Source organism: Meles meles, chromosome 20, assembly GCF_922984935.1.
Source record: "Meles meles chromosome 20, mMelMel3.1 paternal haplotype, whole genome shotgun sequence".
Lineage (NCBI taxonomy): Eukaryota > Metazoa > Chordata > Mammalia > Carnivora > Mustelidae > Meles > Meles meles.
This window is the reverse complement of record NC_060085.1, coordinates 60,776,904-60,799,858: the sequence shown is the minus strand read 5'-3', so window position 1 is coordinate 60,799,858 and position 22,955 is coordinate 60,776,904. Positions and strand designations below refer to the sequence as shown.

The 22,955-nt window shown below is 47.9% G+C and overlaps 1 protein-coding gene across 2 annotated transcripts in view; it reads right to left on the bottom strand.

The window, feature by feature from the left end:
• Positions 1–113: 113 nt before the first annotated feature.
• The window catches only part of ALDH1L1 (aldehyde dehydrogenase 1 family member L1), a 138,145-nt gene continuing 115,303 nt past the window's right edge, over positions 114–22,955 (bottom strand). Inside the window, exons 17-23 of one of the 2 annotated variants that reach the window (XM_045990660.1) lie at positions 13,034–13,127; positions 10,605–10,704; positions 9,241–9,339; positions 6,337–6,502; positions 3,572–3,677; positions 2,241–2,440; positions 114–462 (exon numbers count right to left, since the gene is read on the bottom strand). In XM_045990660.1, the coding sequence (XP_045846616.1) occupies positions 407–462; positions 2,241–2,440; positions 3,572–3,677; positions 6,337–6,502; positions 9,241–9,339; positions 10,605–10,704; positions 13,034–13,127 (821 nt within the window). In that variant the 3' untranslated portion in view covers positions 114–406. The remainder of the gene's footprint in view (positions 463–2,240; positions 2,441–3,571; positions 3,678–6,336; positions 6,503–9,240; positions 9,340–10,604; positions 10,705–13,033; positions 13,128–22,955) is intronic. The other variant, XM_045990661.1, reaches the window with a different exon arrangement.

Here is a 22,955-nt window from a genome sequence, read left to right as displayed (position 1 = left end):
TGCACAGCCATGTTTCACTGGTGCACCTCTCCCCAGAGCACCTTCCACCACACGAGTGCCTGGACTGACAGGGCCATTCAGGAGCACCCACAGATGGAATGAGAGACACCGTGTTGCCACTGGCCAGAACCTTTATTCACTCTGGGGCCACTTTCTCAACCAGCCAAAGGTCACCGTGATTGGAGAGGGGTGGGGATGTCCCAGTGGGAACAGGGGTACACGCAGGAGGCTTCCCAGCATTTCCTGTGGAAGTGCTACGTGCTCAGGAGAGGTGAGAGGGTGGAAACTCCAGGGAAGCAAGCTTGGCTCCCCCCCCCCCCCCCGAGAAGGCAGGCCCAGTTCAGACCAGATTGTGTAGGGCAAGGACACATCGTGGAGAGGGGGCTTTCTTGCAGGAGACCTTTCTTCAGTACTCGAAAGTAACAGTCTTGATCCGCAGGTACTCATTCAGGGCCGCCTCTCCTGCAAGACAGCACATACCGTGGGGAAAGGTCATCCTCACAGTGGCCCCTAGGGCTGGCCACACCTTGTTGCAGTGTTTTTATCTCACACATCCTTGCAGCAACCATGTGGGGTCGGCCCCAGTTACAAAAGAGAAACCAAGGCCCTGGCAGGTCCGGCATCAGTTGTAGGGTGGGGAGTGGTAAGGATTCCACTGCAGGCATTGGAATACAGACTAATTGGGGGCAACTGTTCCAGAAACTTCCCTGCTCTAGCTCCGCTAGAGGAATGGCAGCCCCATCACCCTGAGGGCAGTTGAGGGGCTCTCTGGTGCCTTCCTACTACCCAGAGGTGCCAGCTCATTGTCTGTTCCCGCTGCTGCCCCCCACCTAATTCCAGGTCATTCTCCTACTGGGAAAGGGAGTCACAGGCACCCAGAATTTGGCTGTGTTCTGCAGCTGGTGGGTTCGGCCCCACAACCAGTATGTGGGGCCTGCAGTTGCCTGACATCTCCCCCACCTGCTAAGGTTGGCTCCAAGAGCCACACTTCACCAGCCAAGGCCTGCTGAGGTCTCTGGCCCAAACCCTGATGGGTTAGTGGGGATGCCTGATTTATGTGCACAGGACACAGGACAAGGTGGCAGCAGAGAGGATCAGTGGGAGCATCTCAGGGGCAGGGCCATAAGTGACAGAGATCAGATCTGGGGACTTGGCACCCCAGCCTCCTGAATAACAGTGGTCCTTGTAGATTCCCATGGAGAAACCAAGAAGCAGGGGCAGGAAGCGGTGGCAGACAGGGACAAAAGGAGCAGGACTGTCCAATATCATGTACGTGTGTGTGTCTGAGTGTGAGTCCCACCTCTGTGTGCACAGTGTACAGTGTCAGACTTTGGGGGGGGAGTTTATTGGGGCTTCTTTCACAAGCATCCTTGAGATTTTCTGCAGGGTATAAAGGATGGAGTGAGGGTAGAAAACGAAATAGCAACCTCTCTATGGTCAAGCCTCTGCTCAAACCTCTCTGACGATCCTGAGTTGGGTTCAGGGATGAAGGCTCTGGGAGACAGTTGCTCTCCCAGACCCTGCCCTCCCCTGCCCTCCACCACCACTGCTGGGCATCAGAGCTGGGATCCCCAGTTGGAGTCAGTCCTCAACTGCTGGATTCCAAGGTGGCAGGATCGGGAGAGCAGCACTCATCCTAAATCACGCCACAGCCCGGGGAAAGGGGAGTGCCAGACCGCACCCCCACTTCCCCTGGCAGGCCAGGTGGGGCTTGTGCTTGGCTACTTGCCTGGGTGACAGTGTCTCTACACTGGTGACACACCGCCCCACTGGGCTCCACACTCGGCCTCCACGGTTTCCCCTCTTTCTGTGGATGAGGCTCTGACTGTAGCCCCCAGGGCCCTGCTCTCTGGCCCCTGCCTGCCTCCCCAGCCTCTTCCACTCCAGACTTCCCCCATCCCTGCATTCAGGCCCCTGTGCAGCTCCTAGAACAAATCTGGTTCTCTCAGGACCTGCTGTCCCCTCAGCCAGGAACACATACCCTCAGGTCTTCCTACCACTTCCTGCAGCCACTCGCACCTCAGCACAGGCGCCACCTTCTTGGAGAGGCCCACCCTGGTCCCCACTAAAATTACCCTCCCGGTCTTCCTGCCAGATCACTCTGTCTCCTCACTTCCTACCAAGATCCTGCTTACTGCCTTAATTATCCCCTGTTCCCTCCCAGTTGTCAGCGTGTAACCTGGCCCCCAGGACAGGGCCTGGCACCAAGGAGCCTTAACAGATGTTCAGTATTAGGTTACCGAGGTCTTTGCCAAAGCCGGACTGCTTGAACCCTCCAAAGGGAGCAGCAACATCAGTCTTGTTATATGTGTTGACAAACACGGTGCCTGCTTCCAGCTTGTCACTGACATACAAGGCCTTGTTGATGTCCCTTGTGAAGATGCCAGAGGCCAGGCCAAACTCTGTGGCATTGGCCCGAGACAGCACAGTGTCCACGTCGCTGTAGGGAAAACCCACAAAGAGCTCTGTGAGGAGGGTCATGGGGTCACAATGGGCATGGAACACAGAAAGACCTGTACTCCTTACTCCTGGTCGGGGGGGGCAGCCCACTCCAAGCTCCCCACCACACAGGACCCTCTGAGCAAATGCACCAGGCCTACAGAAAGTATGGAGGAGACAGACCAGCCAAGTAAAGAGGAAAGAATGAGAGAGGAGACAGAGCAGAGTCGGTCCCTTCTGGTTATCATGGGGGAGACCCTCACTGTGTAGACAGGGGGATGGGAGCCCAGGGAGGGGGCAGGCTGGGAATCCACCACACATGGAAAGGTTTTCCTTGGGCATCTACACTGGGGGCATCCACAGACATCATAGGCTTGGAGACTGGGCACAATGCTTGGTAGATGAGAGAAAAGTATCTCCTTCTAATACAATCAGCAAGTAAAGAAACTTTTATAATTTTTTGACAGTTGGAAGTATAGTATATCAAGGAGGAGATGCCATTCTGCAATCTGCTGAAAGGTGCTGTTCTGAAAAAGATACTCTGGAAAACAGCCTGTAGTAGAGCAATTATGGCCAGTCCAGTTCTTCTCCCTTTGGGCCAGATCTGGCCTCAGCTGGACCAACAGGACAGGTGGAAGTGAGGTTCGGGGCTTTTTGAGGCCAACTGATGGCTCCTGAGGAGGCTTGCATCTTCCACCTGGCCTCTCTGAGGGAGCTGGGCACCGGGGAACAGCTGCCCCAACATGGCACAGAGCAGAGGTGGCCAGCCACATGGAATCCTAACCAAATTGAAGACTTGCAAGTGAATTAAGAAGTTTGCTATCCTAAGCCACTGGGGCTTGGGGTGGTTTATTACACAGCAGTGGATAAGAACAGAACCCAGAATGCTGTGTGAGGCATCAGAGAGACCAGGAAGACACTCTCAGTGGGACCCAGCCTGGCTGATCCTCTGGGGCTCTCCTAACTTCAGCACGTGAGACAGACTCCACAGGAAGCTATGCTGCATCCACAGCCCCCACCCTATCTGCATTCCTTTTCTGCACTCCCCTCCCCTCCACAGAGCTCAAACAAAGACACCAGGAAGGCATGGCAGAGGATCAGGCTCTTAAGAGACATAAGCAGGACTCCCTACCCATCAGCAAATCGAGAGATGATCATAATGGGTCCAAAGGACTCCTCCTTGGCTATGAACATGTGGTCCTCCACATCTGTGAAAACAGTTGGCTCGAAGAAGAAACCTAGGGGGAGACAGAAGTCCATGGTCTGCAGGCGGGCAGGCCTCTCCCCAGCCAGGCCTGGGCCCAAACAGCCACCACCTGCACACATTTTGCAGGTTGTGACACCTCTGTGGTGGTTGTTACAGATGGTGGGTGGCGTTCCTGCCCCAGACTTATGACTTCCCAGGATCCTCACAACCCTTTCAAGTAAATGCTGCTAAGGAAGATGGGCAGCTCAGTGTTGGTCTGAGAGAGTGGCGATTCTTAACTTAGTGCCGATGGCTCTACATCAGTCCCTATGGAGGAGATTGAGCTGGGCAGAGGGGGGAACCTTGGACATGGGTTCTGATGGCCAGGACCTCTCAGTACTGTCTCCCTGCTTCCTGGACCCTCCGTGCAGGTGCTGATGCCCCAGGTGCAGGGGCAAGTGCTCTCAGCCAGGATATACTCTCCTGCTCTCCTGTCAACATATGCCTTCCACCTCCTTCCATAAAGACCGCTGCTCCTACAGGCCCTGGTTGTTGATGGGACCACTTCTGACAGCAGAAATGCTTCCTCTATTTTTAGTTTCCTAAGGAATCTCCATACTGTTTTCCATAGTGGCTGCACCAACTTGTATTCCCACCAACACTGTACGAGGGTTCCCTTTTCTCCACATCCTCCCCAGCAGTTGTTGTTTCCTGTCTTGTTAATTTTGGCCATTCTAACTGGTGTAAGGTGGTATCTCAATGTGGTTTTGATTTGAATTTCCCTGATGGCTAATGATGATGAACGTTTTTTCATGCATCTGTTAGCCATTTGTATGTCTTCATTGGAGAAGTGTCTGTTCATGTCTTCTGCCCATTTTTTGACGTGATTATCTGTTTTGTGTATGAACACCTATTGACTCATGTGGTATGGCCTACATGCTCTCAGAATGCAAATAAGTGCTGCCCACCAGGTGTGGGAGGCTCTGCATTGGCTGGGCTCTGTCCATTTCCTGTTCTTTCTGTACTCTTCTCTGCCCTTCTGGACTCGGCTCACATGAGGCTCCTCCACCCTCTGACAACCAGCTGAGTTTGTACCTCACAGCTCTGCCCCCTACCAGCTTCCAGGAATTCTGCTTCCTCCTCTCAGGACTCCCCTCACCACTCAGGAGGTGGTGACAGTTGCTTCCCAGTGTCCTGGTTTCTGGGTGGTGCATCCCCAGAACTGTTCTGCAAACCATGCCTTTGCTTCAGTCTCTCCCATCAGACCCTGAGCTCCGGCTTCATAGAGCCCCTAGTGTACTGAGAGCAGGGAAGGGGGTGGCCATCAATGGCTATAAAATTGTCACTGCATGAGGTGCCAGGGAGCATCTGTGACACAGGAGTACCTACAGTCTGCACCTGGATGTTATTTGAGCTGGTTGATGAATTCGCCAGCAGCTGAGGATTAGGTTTGCTAATCAGAGGAGCAGCAGAAGCCCAGGGAGCAGGAAAACGTGAGATGTACTCAGAGTAAAATATGGCTGGAGCAAGGGTCATGGGCAGGCCAGTTAGCAACAGACCATGGAAGACTCCGTGTATGAAGTGAGGAGTTTGAGTTTGCTGCTGCAGGAGGATGGGTCACTGCAGAAGTTGCTTCAGCATTGGGGGAGACATAATCAGACTTCCGGCAGCTGCCATGAGTAAAGCGTTAGCACAGTACAAGAGGGTCCTCAGGAAGCAGGTGTGATGTTGCAGGCAAAATGAGCTGCAGAGTCGGCAGTATGGCAGCAGGGACGCAAGGGAGGAAGACAGATTTTTAATTTAAGAGAATGAGGCAATTAATTTAAAGCAGGAGTCAGGAAAAGAGAGGAATCTAGAATTCATTGTTTCCTTCCCTCCTTCCCTCCACCAGATTAACTCAGATTTGGTGTGAGTCTCAGTGCTGGCGTGAAGGACCTAATGGTGTAGAAGCCAGACATGGGGACTGTCCCCATGTGGTGGGCAGTCTGACAAGGAAGCAGCTTGAACAGTCCATGCCGCAGCCCCTGCTCCTCTGGCTCCTGTGACTTGACCAGATGGAAGATTCTAGAGAGGCAAGTGTATGTCTGGGTCAGGACACTCAGATAACATGATGAATTTGGTACCTGTTCAGTCTGAAGGGCCTGCGGACATGCAGGTGGAGGTGTCTAGGTGGTCAGGATTTCTGGATGAGGAGGAGCCTGGAGACAGGTACTTGGGAGGGTGTGAGCCACTGCAGGGAGTGAGACCCTCCAGGGAAAGGATCTGCCATGAGAAGCACTCCAAGCTCAGGATATACTTGGGGCTATACCTCCATTTAAGGCACAGGTAGAAATGGAGGTTCAGAGAAAAGCGACCACTGAGAAGTAACAGCAAAGACAGAAAGCCATGGAAGCCGGTGCCATGGAATCCACGGAAGGAAAGAATTTCAAGGATGCAGAGATATTTAAGGCAAATCAAAGTCCCCTACTAAACCAGCACTGACTAGATTTTAGCACTGGTGTCTTCACCTTGCCAATACAACACCTGGTCTGGCTGGGGTCCAAATAGCCAAGGACACCACAGCCAATGTCCCGAATAAGCCCTGAGGTCTGGGAGCCTAACCATGGAGTTTGTGGAGTTCAGACACCTGCAGTTAGAGTGGAGCAGGAGACCAGAGGCCATGCTGCCTGCCCTCCAGTTCACCCCAGTGAGCCAGAAGTGCTCTGACTGACCTGGCCGAGAGACTTGTCTCCCACCACAGACCAGCGTGGCCCCTTCCTCCACACCATGCTGGCAGTACTCTACCAGCTTCTGCAGGTGGGCTTGGTGGTTCTGCGGCCCATGGTTGGTGTCCCGGTCTAGAGGGTTTCCAATCTTCATCTTCCTTACTTCTTCTACCTGTGGAGAGTCCTCCCAGTCAGGTCCTGGTCAGGTACCATGGTTTCTGATGATATTCCCAACCTGGCCCGCCTAACAGGTTTGCATGTTTGGTGACCAGCCACTGGGCCCAGAAGAAAGTCTACACACCCTCAGAACAGTCTCTATTCTTGTTCCAGATCTGCCTTCAAGGCTGAAACCCCAAATGCCTCCAATGTGAAAGGAGACCCAAGCCTAGCATCAGACAGGCTGAGAAAACAGAAGTGTCCAGGGATAGGGTGAGGCCCAGACATGGGTATGCAAAGAGTGTGTCCCTACAGTGGTCCTGCACCCAGCTTTATAGGCTGAGAAGCTGAGAGATCACTTGTCTGGGCCCTCCAGAATATGGAATGGGGGTGGGGCAGGGAGACACATGTCCTGCCACAGTGCCCTGGTGACAAGAAGAACAGACTAAGTGGAGGGGTCTGGGCCTTCAGTCCATCCACTCCTGCTCCCACAACTTCCTGCTTCAAAGCCCAGCTTCAAGGTCCCCTCCTCTGGAAAGCCTTCCCTGTTGCTTCAGTCAGCCTAAATATAGGTCTAGGCTTTGCCCCCTGGAGACATGGGCTTTGGTCTCCACAAAAGATGTGCTACTTGGTATCCGATGGATTCTGGGGCTGGATGCAGAGTCAGAAAAGCCCCTGAATATGGGATGCTGTGCTATGGAAAAGAACTTAGATGGCACTACCAGTGGGAGGTAGACATCAGACCTTCTGGGCTCCTGGCTGGTTCATCCCTCCTGTTTTTGCCACCGCTCTCCAAGCTTCTTCCTCAGTTTCTTAAGACCAAACAAGGTCATCTCCACCCTCACTGTAGGTGCCTCAAGGTCAGGCTTGACTGGCTGCCTCTTCCTCTGAGGCCAGGTCTACTTCACCCATCCATTCAGGCTCTACACCCCCGACCCCCAGCCAGGCCTAATTAGAAGACACTCAAGCCCCCAAGGACCAGCCCCTACCTTCTCACCAGGGACCTCTTAGCTCTTCTGTGCTGAAGGGAGTCCCTATCCCTGCTGTGCTCCCCTTCCCTGTTCCCACCTGACCACCAACTCTTCCCTACCCCCAACTCCATCCCTAGGATGCCAAAAGTAATAATGCTAGTGTCCTGGATGTGCCTCTCACTTCCCATATTTGGGAGCTGAAACTCCCCTGACAGCTCTCCTGGGATTCTGACCCCTGTCCTCACCCTGTGGGGTCCTTTGCAGACCTGGAGGGGACCGGGGCTTGCCCAGCTATATTCTCCACAAGTACATCCACTCAGTGAGCTGCCCCCCCATAGGCCCTCCCTCATGACTCCCCACCCGTGCCCCAGATTCAGCTAGTCCTATACTGGGCCTGTCGCAGCAAAGGACTCGCTCAGCCAGGCTGCCCGGCTCCCAAACCACAGTGGATTATGCATTGTATTCATTTCTCATCAGGATAGGGTTGAATCTGGGCTAACCTGTGACTTGTTTGGGCATGCAGAATGTGGCAGAAGCAACCTTGAGGGGTCCCAAGAAGCCTCTACACTCCTGTTCTCACTCCTAGGAGTCCTGCCATTGGCCCTGCATGTGTCTGAGCACATGCTTCAGGATGAAGGACTGCAGGGACAAAGATGAGCCGTCCCAATGCAGCCACCAAGTGCCCCCGCTGACGGCAGATGCACGAGAAAGCTCAGGCTACCCTGGGCTGGTGCCCACAGTGCCCACCCGCAGGACCATGATTGCATGAACAGCTGTTAGCCCAAGCCACCAAGTGCAAAAGCTATTACACTCCCTTCTAGAAACCTGTTTCTTTCCTCACTGCCTTTCATATTTTTATCCATTATCCAAGACCCTCCCCACAACTCCTTCCTTACAGCTGCCTCACCTTGTCCCAGTTGCTCTGTCTTTTTTCCTGGCTTCCTAAATACAGTTTTTTACACCAGCACGTAGGGGTTGTGTTCCAACATCTTCCCTCATATCCGCTGGGATCAGACTCTGCTCGCCAGGATGTGGGGAAGGATTCTTGGCTGAAGCTTAGCCAACCGGAGCTCTGTAGGCCCTACAATCACTGAATGGACCAGGGATGGAGCTGGAACCCAGTGACACCAACCAGCATCCTCCCCCCATAGCTTTTTCCAACAGAGTCAGTGGGGCGGAGTAATTTCTCCTTTGGTCCTGTCTTGTAAGAATGTAGGAGAGGCTGTGAGTGCCACACCCCACCCTCTTTGAGAGTACCCACCCGCCTCTCACAGCTGCTGGTCCCAGGTCCCAGGGAGACCTCTTCTAGCCCATGAACACTCACAGCCAGCAACTGTTGACAGGGGACAAAAGCCTGGCCCCTTGACCCCAGGGGTACACCTAAGAGGTATCATTTGTGCTCCAGAGCTTCCATCTGTGGGTCAGGCTAGGACTGGATGTCACTTTGAGACCAGACCTGTCTCTGTCCTCTCCTGGTCCTTCCCACCTCCCAGGCGTCCCCTGACAGCTCACCCACAGTGAGCCATATGCACCTGAATCCCTGGCTTAGGGTTCAGTGTTCGGGAGCTGACCTAGGACAGGCCCTTTTTGGTTATGTCAGTGTGAGCTGCAGAGTTACCATTTCTTGCTGAAATAATAAAAACATGTGAAAAAGGATACAGTTTTGCCTGAGGGTTTCCTGATTCAGAAGAACAGTGCCCGACTCCACCCGATCCAGCCCCGCCTCCCTGCCCCCTACCCCTGAAGGTGGCCATTCCAGTGAAGACTCTGCAGCAGAACTTACCACTTTCTGCACAAACTGGTCATGGATCGAGTCCTCTACGAAAAGCCGTCCCGCTGCAATGCAGTTTTCCCCCTTGTTGAAGAAGACGGAGCTCATCCCCTTTGGAGAATGGATAAGGATGCTGGCTCACAACTGCTCCTGGGGTGCCAGCCCCCCACATCCCACCTACCCAGGCCCAGTTGCCACCTTCTTATAGGGAAGGGGAGGAATAGTGTCCTAATCTCCAATGGGATGGCAGCCCAGGCCCAGCCAGCAATGGACATACAGACTCTACTCATTCTTTAGTCACCTCCAGAGAAGAGATGAGTCCCATCCCTTGAGGGGGACATCTGTGTTCACATCACAGAGAGAGGAGGACAAGAGGGAGTAGAGAGCAGACCCTGTATGCAGGCGTGCTCCCTGCAGAGATACAGGAGGCGTCAGAGTCCACACTCTTGGGGCTGAGCCTGGAGAGTCTGTTAGCTTGGAGCAGGCAGCAGATGGCAGGCAAAGGCAGGCAGACAGCCCCGTCTTGGGAGGCACTGGGTGCCAGCCTAGGCCTGAGAGAACTCCTGGCAGCAGTCCAGAATAAGTGTCCTCAGAGGCTCAAGGGAGCCTACATTTTGGACCTGGAAGCCCTATTTGGCGGGTGGGGGCTGTGGGGACAGGGAGGAGGGAGAGTTTGGCTCTCCTGGCAGCTGGGATTGCACTGCCCAATAACATGGCCTGGGGCTTTGGCCCTGAAGTAATGGCCTTGGCACTGATGCCAAGACCCTTCGCAAATGGACTTGCCTCTCAGTTTCCCTTACTGAAGCTGCACTCCCTTTCGTGTCTATGCTGGGCGTCAGATTGTCCTCTAAGGCACAGGGAATGAGGCATATTTGGACACCTGGTTGAACTGACTTGTTCCACAGGTGTGGAAAGGGGGACCAAGGCATAACAATGACAATGACAACATGAACAAAAGAACCACTGACACACAGCACCGCCACATCTTCAGACTTCACAGCTTGTTGAATCCCTGTAATAACCATGGGCGCATCTCCCTATGATACAGGTGAGAACACGAAGCCCAGAAACGTTGAGTCACTTGCCTGAGGCTGCCCAGTGAGTCAGTGGAAGAGCTGGGCAAGTGGACACGGGAAAAATGAAAAGTTGTCATGCTGATTTCAGAACAGATGGAACTGTGGCTTACATTTCCCATTCTGTGAAGCTCATCTCAGTAATCCTGGTAGTTATGAAACTTCTTAAGAAATTTGTTTCCTGGAAGCATATGTCATTCCTTGTCCCCTAGGTCCCTTCCTGCCAGTCTAGGCCAAATGTGTGAGTTTGACTGTAGAATCAGAGATGGGTGCCCCACCTCCACCCCCCAGGCAGGCCCTCACCATCTGCACAGCCTTGCTGAGGTCACAGTCAGCAAAGATGATGAGTGGCGACTTCCCTCCCAGCTCCAGGGACACCTTCTTCACGTTACTCAGGGCACAGCTGAAAGGGACAGAGATTGGTAGGGCTGGGTCCCTGGGAGACTGAGACACGGGGGTTCCAAGTGGAGGGGCCAAGGGAAGCTGCAAAGCATGCTTTGCTCAACGAGCAAGCAGGGGGTCAGGAGTTTCTCCCCACTTCCATGCTCATCAGCTCTCTCTAACTCCCTCCCCTTGCCACAGTGCTGCCTTCCTCCTCTTCCACACCCAGGCCCACACCCACAGCAGGACCTTTGCTCACACAGCCCTCTGGATCACTCCTCCTTCAGACATCCTCAAAGCTCATTCCTCACTTCCTTCTGGCCTCTGCTCCATCCCTTGCTGGGGTACCTGCCCGACTGCCCCCTATAAATGGCATGCCCCTGTGCTCTGTGCCTGCTGTGCTTTGCTGCACATTTTACTTGTGTCCAACCCTGCCCATCAAAGCTTAAGTCCCACCGGGGCAGGCAGGCATTTGTCTGGTCATGCAGCAGTGTTTGGTAAATATCCAGTGAATAAACCAAACACAGAACCAGTCCCCAGTTGGGGAAGCTGCTGTGCTACAGGGACTCTGGCACCTCAGCTTTTCAGTGACAGGTGCAAAGAGAGAAGCTGGGAATCCTGTGCATGCTACATGGTGGCACAAAGTGGACTCACTGATACTGTCCTCTCAAGGGACACCCAAAGGACTGGCCCAGGGAAAGACAGGCATGGCACAGGGTAGGGTGAGTGCTCCTCACTCAGGACTGACCCAGGAAGAGGGCTTCCATCTCGGGCACCAGCCACAGCAGTCTTGAAAAGTCCTCAGAAGATGGCAGTCCCACATTGACAGGATGTCCCAAGTCCTCCTGCCCTGCGGTCCTCAGACCTGACATGTACTGAGCCCTCTCTCTGGCCTTGGCACACATGCCTATACAGCACAGGGGAGGGCAGCTAGCTCTTGAATAATGACAGGTAAGTAAGCCACTGTGGCTGCCTGCAGCTACTTTTCCCACTGTGTCCATCAGTCCTGCACCACAGCCAGCCTCCCTCTCTTCAATGTTGAGGTTTGCTCTCCTGCACTTAAAATGAAGCAGTACAGCTCCATCTGGCCTCCTCACAGGCTGTGACATCAGCCTCTAATGACCCTAAAGACACTCCACCAGCCACACTGGCTGTGGGTCCTGACCCAGAAGAGGATCTCATGTAAAGCTGTTGTGATCAAGCATGGCACCACTCAGGGTCCAGGCTGCACCCTGGCTCACAGAGCCGGTGTGAGGCCAAGAGGTGAGAATCTCATCTTGTGATGCACAGAGGGGCTCATGGAGAGCAGGGTCAGAGGCTGCAGAAGAGTCCAGGGAGAAGGAACACTGCTCTGCACTGGGGGCTACAAGGAGATGTTGTTTTAACATGAGAGAAGCCTTTCTCCTCATGGAATTTTCATGTCATAGCTGGACTGCCCCGGGAGGTCTCAAGCATGAGTCTTGCAGCAGAGACAGAGGAGGGTGGTCACATGAGCTCAGAGAAAAGGGGCAGTATGCCCAACAGAAGCCCCGCTCCTCTCTATTTGTACCTTTCACTCAAGTACAGATGCCTGAAACCCACCCCTAGAATTCAGCTTCAGTGGGGTGGGGCTCAGGCATCCCGTGGTTGTCTTGGGGACGCCAGGGTTACAAGGTACGATGTGGTGGTCCAGCCCTCTCCAAGCTCATCAGCTACATAGACCAGGACCACGGAGCATGCAGAAGTGATGGGGAAACTGAGGCCTGGAAGGGTCACGGCTAGGCCCTAGTCATTATCATGAATTAGTGACAGAGCCAGGAACATAACCCCAGCTGCCTGAGGCAAGTCCAAGGAGTAAGAGATGAGAGGATGTTCTAGAACAGAGCTGTCGAACATAATAGAGCAAAAACCTCAAATACCAGCCACATATGTAATGACAATTCTTTTGTAGCCACTAAAAAACTAAATTAAATTTCTTTTAGTTTTAAAAGAAAACTAAAAAGAAACCAATGAAGTTAATTCTAACATATTTTATTTAACCCAATTAATAAAAAAATATCATTTCAACTTGCAATCAATATAAGAAGTTATTAACAAGGCACTCTGTATACTAAGTTTTCAAAATCCGGTGGACCTTTTACATTTGAAGCACATCTCAGTACAGACCAGCTCTGTCGCACTTGTGCTGGTGGCCCCAAATTGCACTGAGTTTTCAGCAGTCCCCTGGCCTGAGTGTGCTCCACAGAGCAGCTGCACCAGTCTCACCAAGAGCTTGTCAGAAACCCAGACACAGAGTCACAACCTGCATGAAGCTCACACACAGCACTGTCCACATCCCAACACTGTGATCAGAGGTACCTTCAACCACCTACCTCTTCATGATGTGTTTTCCCACCTCTGTGGAACCTGTGAACCCAATTTTCCGCACATCAGGATGGTCTGAGAGTCTCTGGCCAATCAGCGAGCCTGTAGATAAGAGTGGGCAATGGGTCGGGGGGGCTGCCAGGTGCTGAGGGGGAGGTCCACCACCCTCCACATCTCCATCTTGAGGCCAGAATTCTGGGTGCTGCACCCCAAGTGTTTAGTGCCCTCAGTCCCAGGGCTCACTGTGCCTTGTTGCCTGCCATGGGCAGAATTGTGTCCCCTCAAAATTCATCGTGTTGAAGTCGTAACCCCCAGTACCTCAGATCTGACTGTATTTGGAGACAGAGTCTTTAAGGAGGTGATTAAGTTAAATGAGGCCATCTTCTCTTTTCTTCAACATACACTATCTCCTCAGCTGATCTCACCCTGGGCGACCTCTTCAAACGCCATCTCCAGACACATCATCCTCTAAATGTGCCTGGGATCTGGATCCATTTGTGATTCCTCTGACAGTTTAGCATCCTTACTTGGATATCTAACAGCCTCTCAAATTCAACATATTCAAAACCAAACACTAAATCTTTCCCCAGTAGTGCTCCTCCTCCAGGTTCTCCATTTCAGTAAACAACCTCTCCTTGAAACCATTTTTTGAAGCCAAGAACATGGGAGTCAGTCCTGACAGTTCCCTCCCCACCTTGTCAGCTGCCCAGTCCTGGGCTTCTCCACCCACCCAGTCCCTCCGTTTCCACTACTCCCTTGCCTCCAAGCTCATAAACCTGCATATGCCCAGGTGAACCTGTGAAGATTCTGGTTTAGTAGGTTTGGAGTGGGATACTTGCATCCTCCCTATATAGTTAAAGTTCAATATATCATTAAAGCTCCAAATATAATGAAAGCTCTATGATTTTTTTTGAAGATTTACTTATTCACTTTAGAGAAAGAGAAAGCACAAATGTGGGAAGGGGCAGAGGGAGAGAATCTTCAAGCAGACTCCCCACTGAGTGCAGAGCCCAATACAGGGCTCCATCCCACAACACATGAGATCATGACCTGAGCTGAAACCAAGAGTCAGATGCTTAACCAACTGAGCCGCCCAAACACCACAGGTCTCTAAGTGATTTTTTTTAAAGATTTTATCTATTTATTTGACAGACAGATTACAATTAGGCAGAGAGGCAGGCAGAGAGAGGAGGGGAAGCAGGTTTTCCGCAGAGGAGGGAGCCCGATGCGGGGCTCGATCCCAGGACCCTGGGATCACGACCTGAGCCGAAGGCAGAGGCTTTAACCCACTGAGCCACCCAGGTGCCCCTCTAAGTGATTTTGATACTAATTCTATTCCACCACTTTTGTTAAAAAGAAAATAACTGCTTGGGAGATAAATATTTGCAAAAGATGTATCTGATAAAGGACTGTTATCCAAAATACAAAGAGCTCAACAATAAGAAAATAAACAACCCAATTAAAAAATGGGCCAAATATCTGTACACACACCTCATCAAAGAAGATATATGGATGGCAAATGAGTATATGTAAAGATGCTCAATATATATTAGAGATTACAAATTAAAACAACACAACACACTTATTAAAATGGCCAAAATCCAAAAAGCTGACAACACCAAATGCTGGAGAGGATATGGAGCAAAAGGAATTCCCATTAGTGGTTGATGAGAATGCAAAATGGTACAACTGCTTTGGAAGACAATTTGGCCATTTCTTACAAAAGTAAACATAACCTTACCATAAGATCCATCCATCACACCCCTTGGTACTTACCAAATGAGTTGAAACTTGTCTACATAAAACACTGCACACAGATGTTATTAGCAGCTTTTTCATAGCTGCCAAAACATGGAACCAACTGATATGTCCTTCAGTAGGTGAACAGATAAATCACCTGTGGTAAATATTGGGTCGGTGGCTCAGGGAGTGCAGGAGGAACAATAGAAATGACGGCAGGGGCCTGCCATCTTCCAGACCCCTCCCCCCCTTCCTTAACCCTTGACTCTCCCACCAAAAAGATGTATGCCCAGATCATGTATCCATAGGTAACCCGATACCCATGCAGGAAACAGAAGTATCAGGACCCCCCCACCCCATACCCTCCGATCACCAAATACCCTACCATATATGGATGTGAGCCCATGCCCTGCCTTGGCCCGATAAAAGAGCCCCACTGCCTCCCTCCCAGCACGACTTCCCCCACTCCCCTTTCCGGAGTCGAGGAACCTCGCCCGAGGGTGCCCAGCTCCTCCAGGCATGACTTTCCTGGCTTCCCTTCTCCTGAGCCCTGAAACTTTGCCAGAGAATACCTTTAACAAATCTTGCCTTGCGTCCACCTCACCTAGTGTCGTGTTTACCTCGCCTGGGAAACTTTACAGTACATCCAGACAATGGAATATTATTATTCAGATTAAAAAGAAATGAGCTATCAAGCCATGAAAAGATACGGAAGAAACTTAAATGCATATTACTAGGTGCAAGAAGTCAACCTGTAAAGACTATATACCACATGACCCCAACTATATGACATTCTGGAAAAAGAAAAACTATGGAGTTAGTTAAAGATTGGTGGTTTCCAAGGACTGGAGGGAGGGAGAGATGAGTAGATGGAGCACAGGGAAGTTTTAGGGTAGTGACATGATTCTGTATACCACAATGGTAGAGGCATGTCACTATATATTTGTCATGAATGTACAACACCAAGAGTGAATCCTAATGAAAACTGTGTACTTTGAGTGATAATGACATGTCAGTGTAAGTTTGTCAATTGTTACAAACCTACCACTCTGGCATAGGATGTTGATAGTGAGGGAGGCTGTGTGCATAGGGGGTTGTGGGGTATAAGGAAACTCTCTACATTTTCAACTCAATATTTCTGTGAACCATAAACTGCTCTGAAAAATAGTGTTTTTACTATTACTACTACTAACAACAATAATATCACTGTTATAGGTTATCAAAGAAATATTTATGAGAAGGTATCACATATCAGATTACAAAGAAATTCTCCATTTTAAAGATTTTGTTTTTAAGTAATCTCTACACCCAATGTGGAGCTAGAACTCACAGTCCTGAGATCAAAAGTTGCATGCTCCACTGACTGACCTGGCCAGGTGCCACAGAAAACTTCCATTTCAGAAAGCATTGTGTACAACTATTATGGGTTAGGTTGTGTCTTACCCCATTCATATGTTGATATCCTAACCCCCAGACCCTCATAATGTGACTTTATTTGCTCTCTCATTAGTGGTACTTTGTTATAGCAGCACTAGCAAACAAATACATGGGCCATATTCTCTAATCATGACCTAATAAAACTAGAAATATAAGAAGAGAATTTTAGAAAAAATAAACTTGGAAATTCCTTTAGTCTTCTTTCTCACTGGATCAGAGAAGATAACGGAACTACAGTTGCATGTTACTTTAGAATAACAAAAATAGAGGAGGCAAGATGGTGGAATATGGGACCCCATTTCAACTGGTCCCTTGAATTTAGCTGGATATCTACCAAACTATTGTGAACACCCATGAAGTCAGTCTGAGATGTAAGAATATATATTTGGATCTTTACAAGCAGAAAAACACTGTTTTTTGCAAGGTAGGAAGTGCAGAGTCACAAATCTGTAGGGGGGTATCAGAAGATAAAGAGAAGGGGGAGGGAGGCACCATAAGCTGGCGCATGGAAAGTGATATAACACCAGAGCACAAAATCAGAACCTTTAGAAATATGCTCTAAGGACTGACATCCCTCTTGGAAAGGAGATCTGGAAAGGAACAGGCAGAATTCTAGGAGAGCATTGTGGTCTCGGGATAGAAGCCTAAGAGCCAAAGGGGCTTCCTGAACTGGCAGAGTACCCGAGCAGTGGAGCCAGGAAGCAGCTTATGGTCAGTGAGCCCAGGAATGGTTTCTCAGCTCAGATTACCATAAACTGCAAGCCAGCCTGGTTGAGAACTGCTCTTCTCTTGAGCAGCCTGAAAAAACCAGGAGCCTGGGCCCACAACCAGGCAAAAACTCACAGAGCTGTAGAGGCTGGGAAAGGGTTTTAGAGCAGTGCTCACATAGGATCCAGGGGCTGCGGGTAAGAGGGTGAGCCTGCAGTTGCTCACGGTTTTAGAAGCACAAAGGTCAGTGGCAGGCCTGGGCCCCTGGGACAACCTCTGAGTCACTGCAGGGGTGTGCCTTGGGAGGCTGTGGTTTTCAATGGCGCATACAGAAAAGGAGACTGTTTGTCCTGGGGGGTTTATTAAAGAGTGCAGACTGTGAATTTTCTGCTTCAGGCCAGAGGTTTGGGTATGGTCATTTTTGCTCTTCCCCTCAGGAGAAGCACAAAAAACTGCCACAGAACAAAAGCACAAGAAGACTAGTTTCCATTGACCCCACTCCCTGACATGGGGCAGGGTAACTCCACCCACACAGGGTTGCCTGAGAAACAGTGCGCCATACTCCTCCCCCAGAACAGGCTGGAAGAACAAGAGGACAACAACCTTCCAGACCCCATAAGACTGTAAAATCCCAACATCAGGGGAAAATAGTATGGTGAGCTCCAGGTGTTGCCTCACGACTTATTTTTCAGATTTAACTTTCTTTTTCTTTGTTTTCTTTCTCTTATGCTTTTCCTGTTTTATTGTTTTTACCTTTTTCTTGTTTCAGTTAGATGTTTATTATATCAACTTGTAATTCATAGTAACTTTTTAACTTGTATTTTTTCACACCTGTATGTTTTTGTAAGAATATGCTCTATTGTAGTCCTTTCTTTACTATTCAATTTTACATATATATGTAATATATATACATAAAATTACAAGGAAAGTAAAACTTTTATATACATATATAAAAGTTTTATTTTCATATATATATGAGATATATATACTTTTACTTTCATATATATGTATACATATATATGTATATAAAAGTTTTACTTTAATATATATATAAAAGTTTTACTTTTCTTGTAATTTTGGGAAATAGTGTTCTCTAACACATGAACCAAAATACACCGAGGAACAACTGAAACACACTGCTTTGTCCACACTGAAAGATTATAGCCCCCCTTCCTTCATCCCCCCTTTTTAAAATTTTTTAATTTAATAGATTTTATTCTTGTGTTTCATTCTGGATTTGTTTTTTCAGTGATGGCTTCTCACTGCTCTGGATTTATCTAGGGTACACCTTGCTTGGGTCATGGTTGATATTTTGGACTCTACTCCTTCACTCAACCATCCCCCAACAGAATGACTAGGAGGATAAACTCTCAACAAAGAAAATAACCAGAGACAATGGATATGGATTTAAGCAAAGTGTCAGAGAGAGAATTCAGGATTGCAATCATGACAACAATAGCTAGGATTAAAAGAAGCACTAGTGAAAATATAGACTCTCCACAGTTTGGCGACCGTAGCCATTGCTGCAATAAACACTGGGGTACAAATGGCCCTTCTTTTCACTACATCTGTATCTTTGGGGTAAATACCCAGCAGTGCAATTGCAGGGTCATAGGGAAGCTCTATTTTTAATTTCTTCAGGAATCTCCACACTGGTCTCCAAAGTGGCTGCACTAACTTGCATTCCCACCAACAGTGTAAGAGGGTTCCCCTTTCTCCACATCCTCTCCAACACACGTTGTTTCCTGTCTTGCTAATTTTGGCCATTCTAACTGGTGTTAGGTGGTATCTCAATGTTGTTTTAATTTGAATCTCCCTGATGGCTAGTGATGATGAGCATTTTTTCATGTGTCTGATAGCCATTTGTATGTCTTCGTTGGAGAAGTGTCTGTTCATATCTTCTGCCCATTTTTTGATATGACTATCTCTTTTGTGTGTGTTGAGTTTGAGAAGTTCTTTATAGATCCTGGATATCAACCTTTTGTCTGTACTGTCATTTGCAAATATCTTCTCCCGTGGAAAGAACCAAGATGCCCTTCAACGGATGAATGGATAAGGAAGATGTGGTCCATATACTCAATGGAGTATTATGCCTCCATCAGAAAGGACGAATACCCAACTTTTGTAGCAACATGGACAGGACTGGAAGAAATTATGCTGAGCGAAATAAGTCAAGCAGAGAGAGTCAAGTATCATATGGTCTCACTTATTTGTGGAGCATAACAAATAACATGGAGGACATGGGGAGATGGAGAGGAGAGGGAGTTGAGGGAAACTGGAAGGGGAGATGAACCATGAGAGACTATGGACTCTGAAAAACAACTAGAGGGTTATGAAGGGGCGGCGGGGGGGGTGGGGGGGTTGGGAGGTTGAGGAACCAGGTGGTGGGTAATAGGGAGGGCACGTACTGCATGGAGCACTGGGTGTGATGCCAAAACAATGAACACTGTTATGCTGTAAATAAACAAATAAAAATAAATAAATTAAAAAATATATATAGACTCTCTAAGAGTATAATGAGATCTAATCAGGCCATAGAAAAAATTGCTATGAATGAGATGCAGTCTAAATTGGATACTCTAACAGCTAGGGTAAATGAGGCAGAAGAGAGAATTAGTGATCTAGAAGACAAGCTGATGGGAAGGAAGCTGAGAAAAATGGGGACAGGTAGCTAGTAGCATCTAACAAAAGAATTGCAGAGATTAATGATGCCATGAAATGTTCCAGTGTCAAAATTATTGGGATCCCCAAGGGGGTGGGGGGGGGCTAGAAGGTATATTTGAGCAAATGATAGCTGAGAACTTCCCTAATCTGGGAAAGGAAACAAGCATTCCTGTCTAAGAGGTAGAGAGGGCTCCTCCAAAAATCAATAAACAGATCAACACCCCAACATACAATAGTGAAGCTTGCAAATTTTACAGCCAAGGAAACAGTCCTGAGAATAGTCAGGGAGTGGAGGTTCCTTATATATGGAGGGAGGAACATCAGAATAACATCAGACCTGTCCACAGAAATATGGAAAGCCAAGAAAGAGCTGGCAGGACATATTCAGACTACTGAGTGAAAATAACATGAAGCCAAGAATATTTTACACACCAAGGCTGTCATTCAGAATGGATGGAGAGATCAAGAGCTTTCAGAAAAGGAGAAACTGAAAGAATATGTAACCACTAAGCCAGTCCTGTAAGAAACATTAAGGGGGATTCTGTAAATGAAGAGAAACCCCAACAATCACATAGACAAAAAAGAAAAAAAAATGTATAGAAAAAGGGACTTTATAGGCATTACAATAGCACTAAATTCATATTTCAATAGTTACTCTAAAGGAAATGGGCTGAATGCTCCCCTCAAAAGACATAGGGTTTCAGACTGGATAAAAAAGCAAGACCCATCCATGTTGTCTAAAAGAGACTCATATTGAATCTAAAGACACTTCCAGATTGAAATTGAGGGGATGGAGAACAATCTACTATGCTAATGGGCCTCAAAAGAAAGCTGAGGTAGCAACCTTTATATCAGAAAAATTCGATTTTTAGCCAAAGACCACAATAAGAGATGTAGAGGGACACTATATTATACTTAAAGTTTCTATACAATAAGAAGATATAACAATTGTAAACATCTATGCCCCCAACATGGAAGCAGCCAATCGTATCAACCAACTAATAATGAAAATAAAGAAACATACTGATAATAATACAGCAATAGTAGGAGACTTCAACACTCCACTCACAGCATTAGACAGATCATCTAAGCAAGAGATCAAAAAGCAATGAGACTATTGAAGGACACATTGGACCAGATGGATTTTGTAGATATATAAAGAACATTCCATCCTAAAACAACAAAATACTCATTCTTCTCAAGGGGACATGGAAGCACATATTACATCACAAATCAGGTCTAAACCAATACCAAAGATTGGGATTATTCCCTGCATATTTTAAGACCACATGATTTGAAACTGGAACTCAATCACAAGAAAACATTTGGAAGGAATTCAAACACTTGGAAGTTAAAGAGCATCTTGCTAAAGAATGATTGGGTCAACCAGGAAATTAAAGAAGAATGTGAACAATTCGTGGAAACTAATAACAGTGAAAACACACTGGTCCAAAACCCATGGGATATGGCAAAAGTGGTCCTAAAGGGGAAATACATAGCCATCCAAGCCTCTCTCAAAAAATTAGAAAAATCCCAAATGCACAAGCTAACGTTACACCTACAGGACCTGGAGAAAGAATAGCAAAGAAAGCCTAAACCAAGCAGGAGATGAAAAATAATAAAGAATAGAGCAGAAATCAAGGAAACAGAAACCAGAAAAGTAGTAGAACAGAACAATAAAATTAGAAGCTGCTTCCACAAAAGAATTAATAAGATTGATGAACCTCTGGCCAGAGTTATCAAAAAAAAAAAAAAAAGAGAGAGAGAGAGAGAGAGAAAGAGAGAATGGACCCAAATTAATAAAATCATGAACAAAGGGGAAGAAATCACACCTAACAACAAGGAAATAGAAACAGTTATTAGAAATTATTACCAGCAACTTACACCAACAAATAAAGCAGTCTGGAAGAAACGGATGCCTTCCTGGAAACTTATAAACTACCCACACTGAAACAAGAAGAGATATACAATCTGAACAGACCAATAAGCAGCAAGGAAGTTGAAAGAGTAATCAAAAACCTTCCAAAACACATGAGTCCAAACACTTAAAGAAGAAATTACACCAATTCTATTGAAGCTGTTTCAAAATCAGAAATAGAAGAAAAACTTTCATACTTGTTCTATGAGCCCAGCATTACTCTGATCCCCAAAACAGGCAAAGATCCCATCAAAAAGGAGAAATTCAGATCAATACCACTGATGAACATGGATGCCAAAATACTCAACAAGATTCTACTCAACAGCATGCAACAGTACATTAGAAGTACTGTCAACCACAAAGAGGTGGGATTTATTCCTGGGATGCAAGGTTGCTTCAACATTTGCAAATCAATCACCATAATAAAGCATTTAATAAAAGAAAACATAAGAATAGTATGATCCTCTCAACGGATGCAAAAAGCATTTGACAAAATACAGCATCCTTTCCTGTTTAAAACTCTTCAAAGTGTAGGGATAGAAGGAACATACCACAATATAATAAAAACCATCTATGAAAAGCCCACAGAGAATGACATTCTTTTTTTTTTTAAAGATTTTATTTATTTATTTGACAGAGAGAGATCACAAGTAGGCAGAGATGCAGGCAGAGAGAGAGGAGGAAGCAGGCTCCCCGCGGAGCAGAGAGCCCGATGCGGGGCTCGATCCCAGGACCTCGAGATCACGACCTGAGCCGAAGGCAGCAGCCCAATCCACTGAGCCACCCAGGCGCCCCGAGAACGACATTCTTAATGGGGGAAAACTGAAAGCTTTTCCCCTGAGGTCGGGAACATGACAGGGAAGCCCACGCTCACCACAAGCTGTTCAACACAGTACTAGAAGTCCTAGCCTCAGCAATCAGACAACAAAGAGAAATAAAATACACATTCAAATTGGCAAGGAAGAAGTTAAACTTTCTCTCTTCCCAGACGACATGAGACTTTATGTGGAAAACCCAAAAGACTCCACCCACAAATTACTAGAACTCATACAGCAATTCAGTAAAGTGGCAGGATACAAAATCAATACATAGAAATGAGTTGCATTTTTTCTTTCAAGATATGTATCCAAAGGCAAAGGAAACAAAAGGAAAATGAACTTTTGGGACTTCATCAAGATCAAAAGCTTCTGCACAGCAAAGGAAACAGTCAACAAACAAAGAGGCAACCCACGGAATGGGAGAAGATACTTGCAAATGACAGTACAGACAAAGGTTGATATCCAGGATCTATAAAGAACTCCTCAAACGTAACACACACAAAACAGATAATCATATCAAAAAAGGGCAGAAGATATGAACTACACTTCTCCAATGAAGACATACAAATGGCTATCAGACACATGAAAAAATGTTCAGCATCTGCCCACTCTCACCACTCTTGTTCAACAGAGTATTAGAAGTCC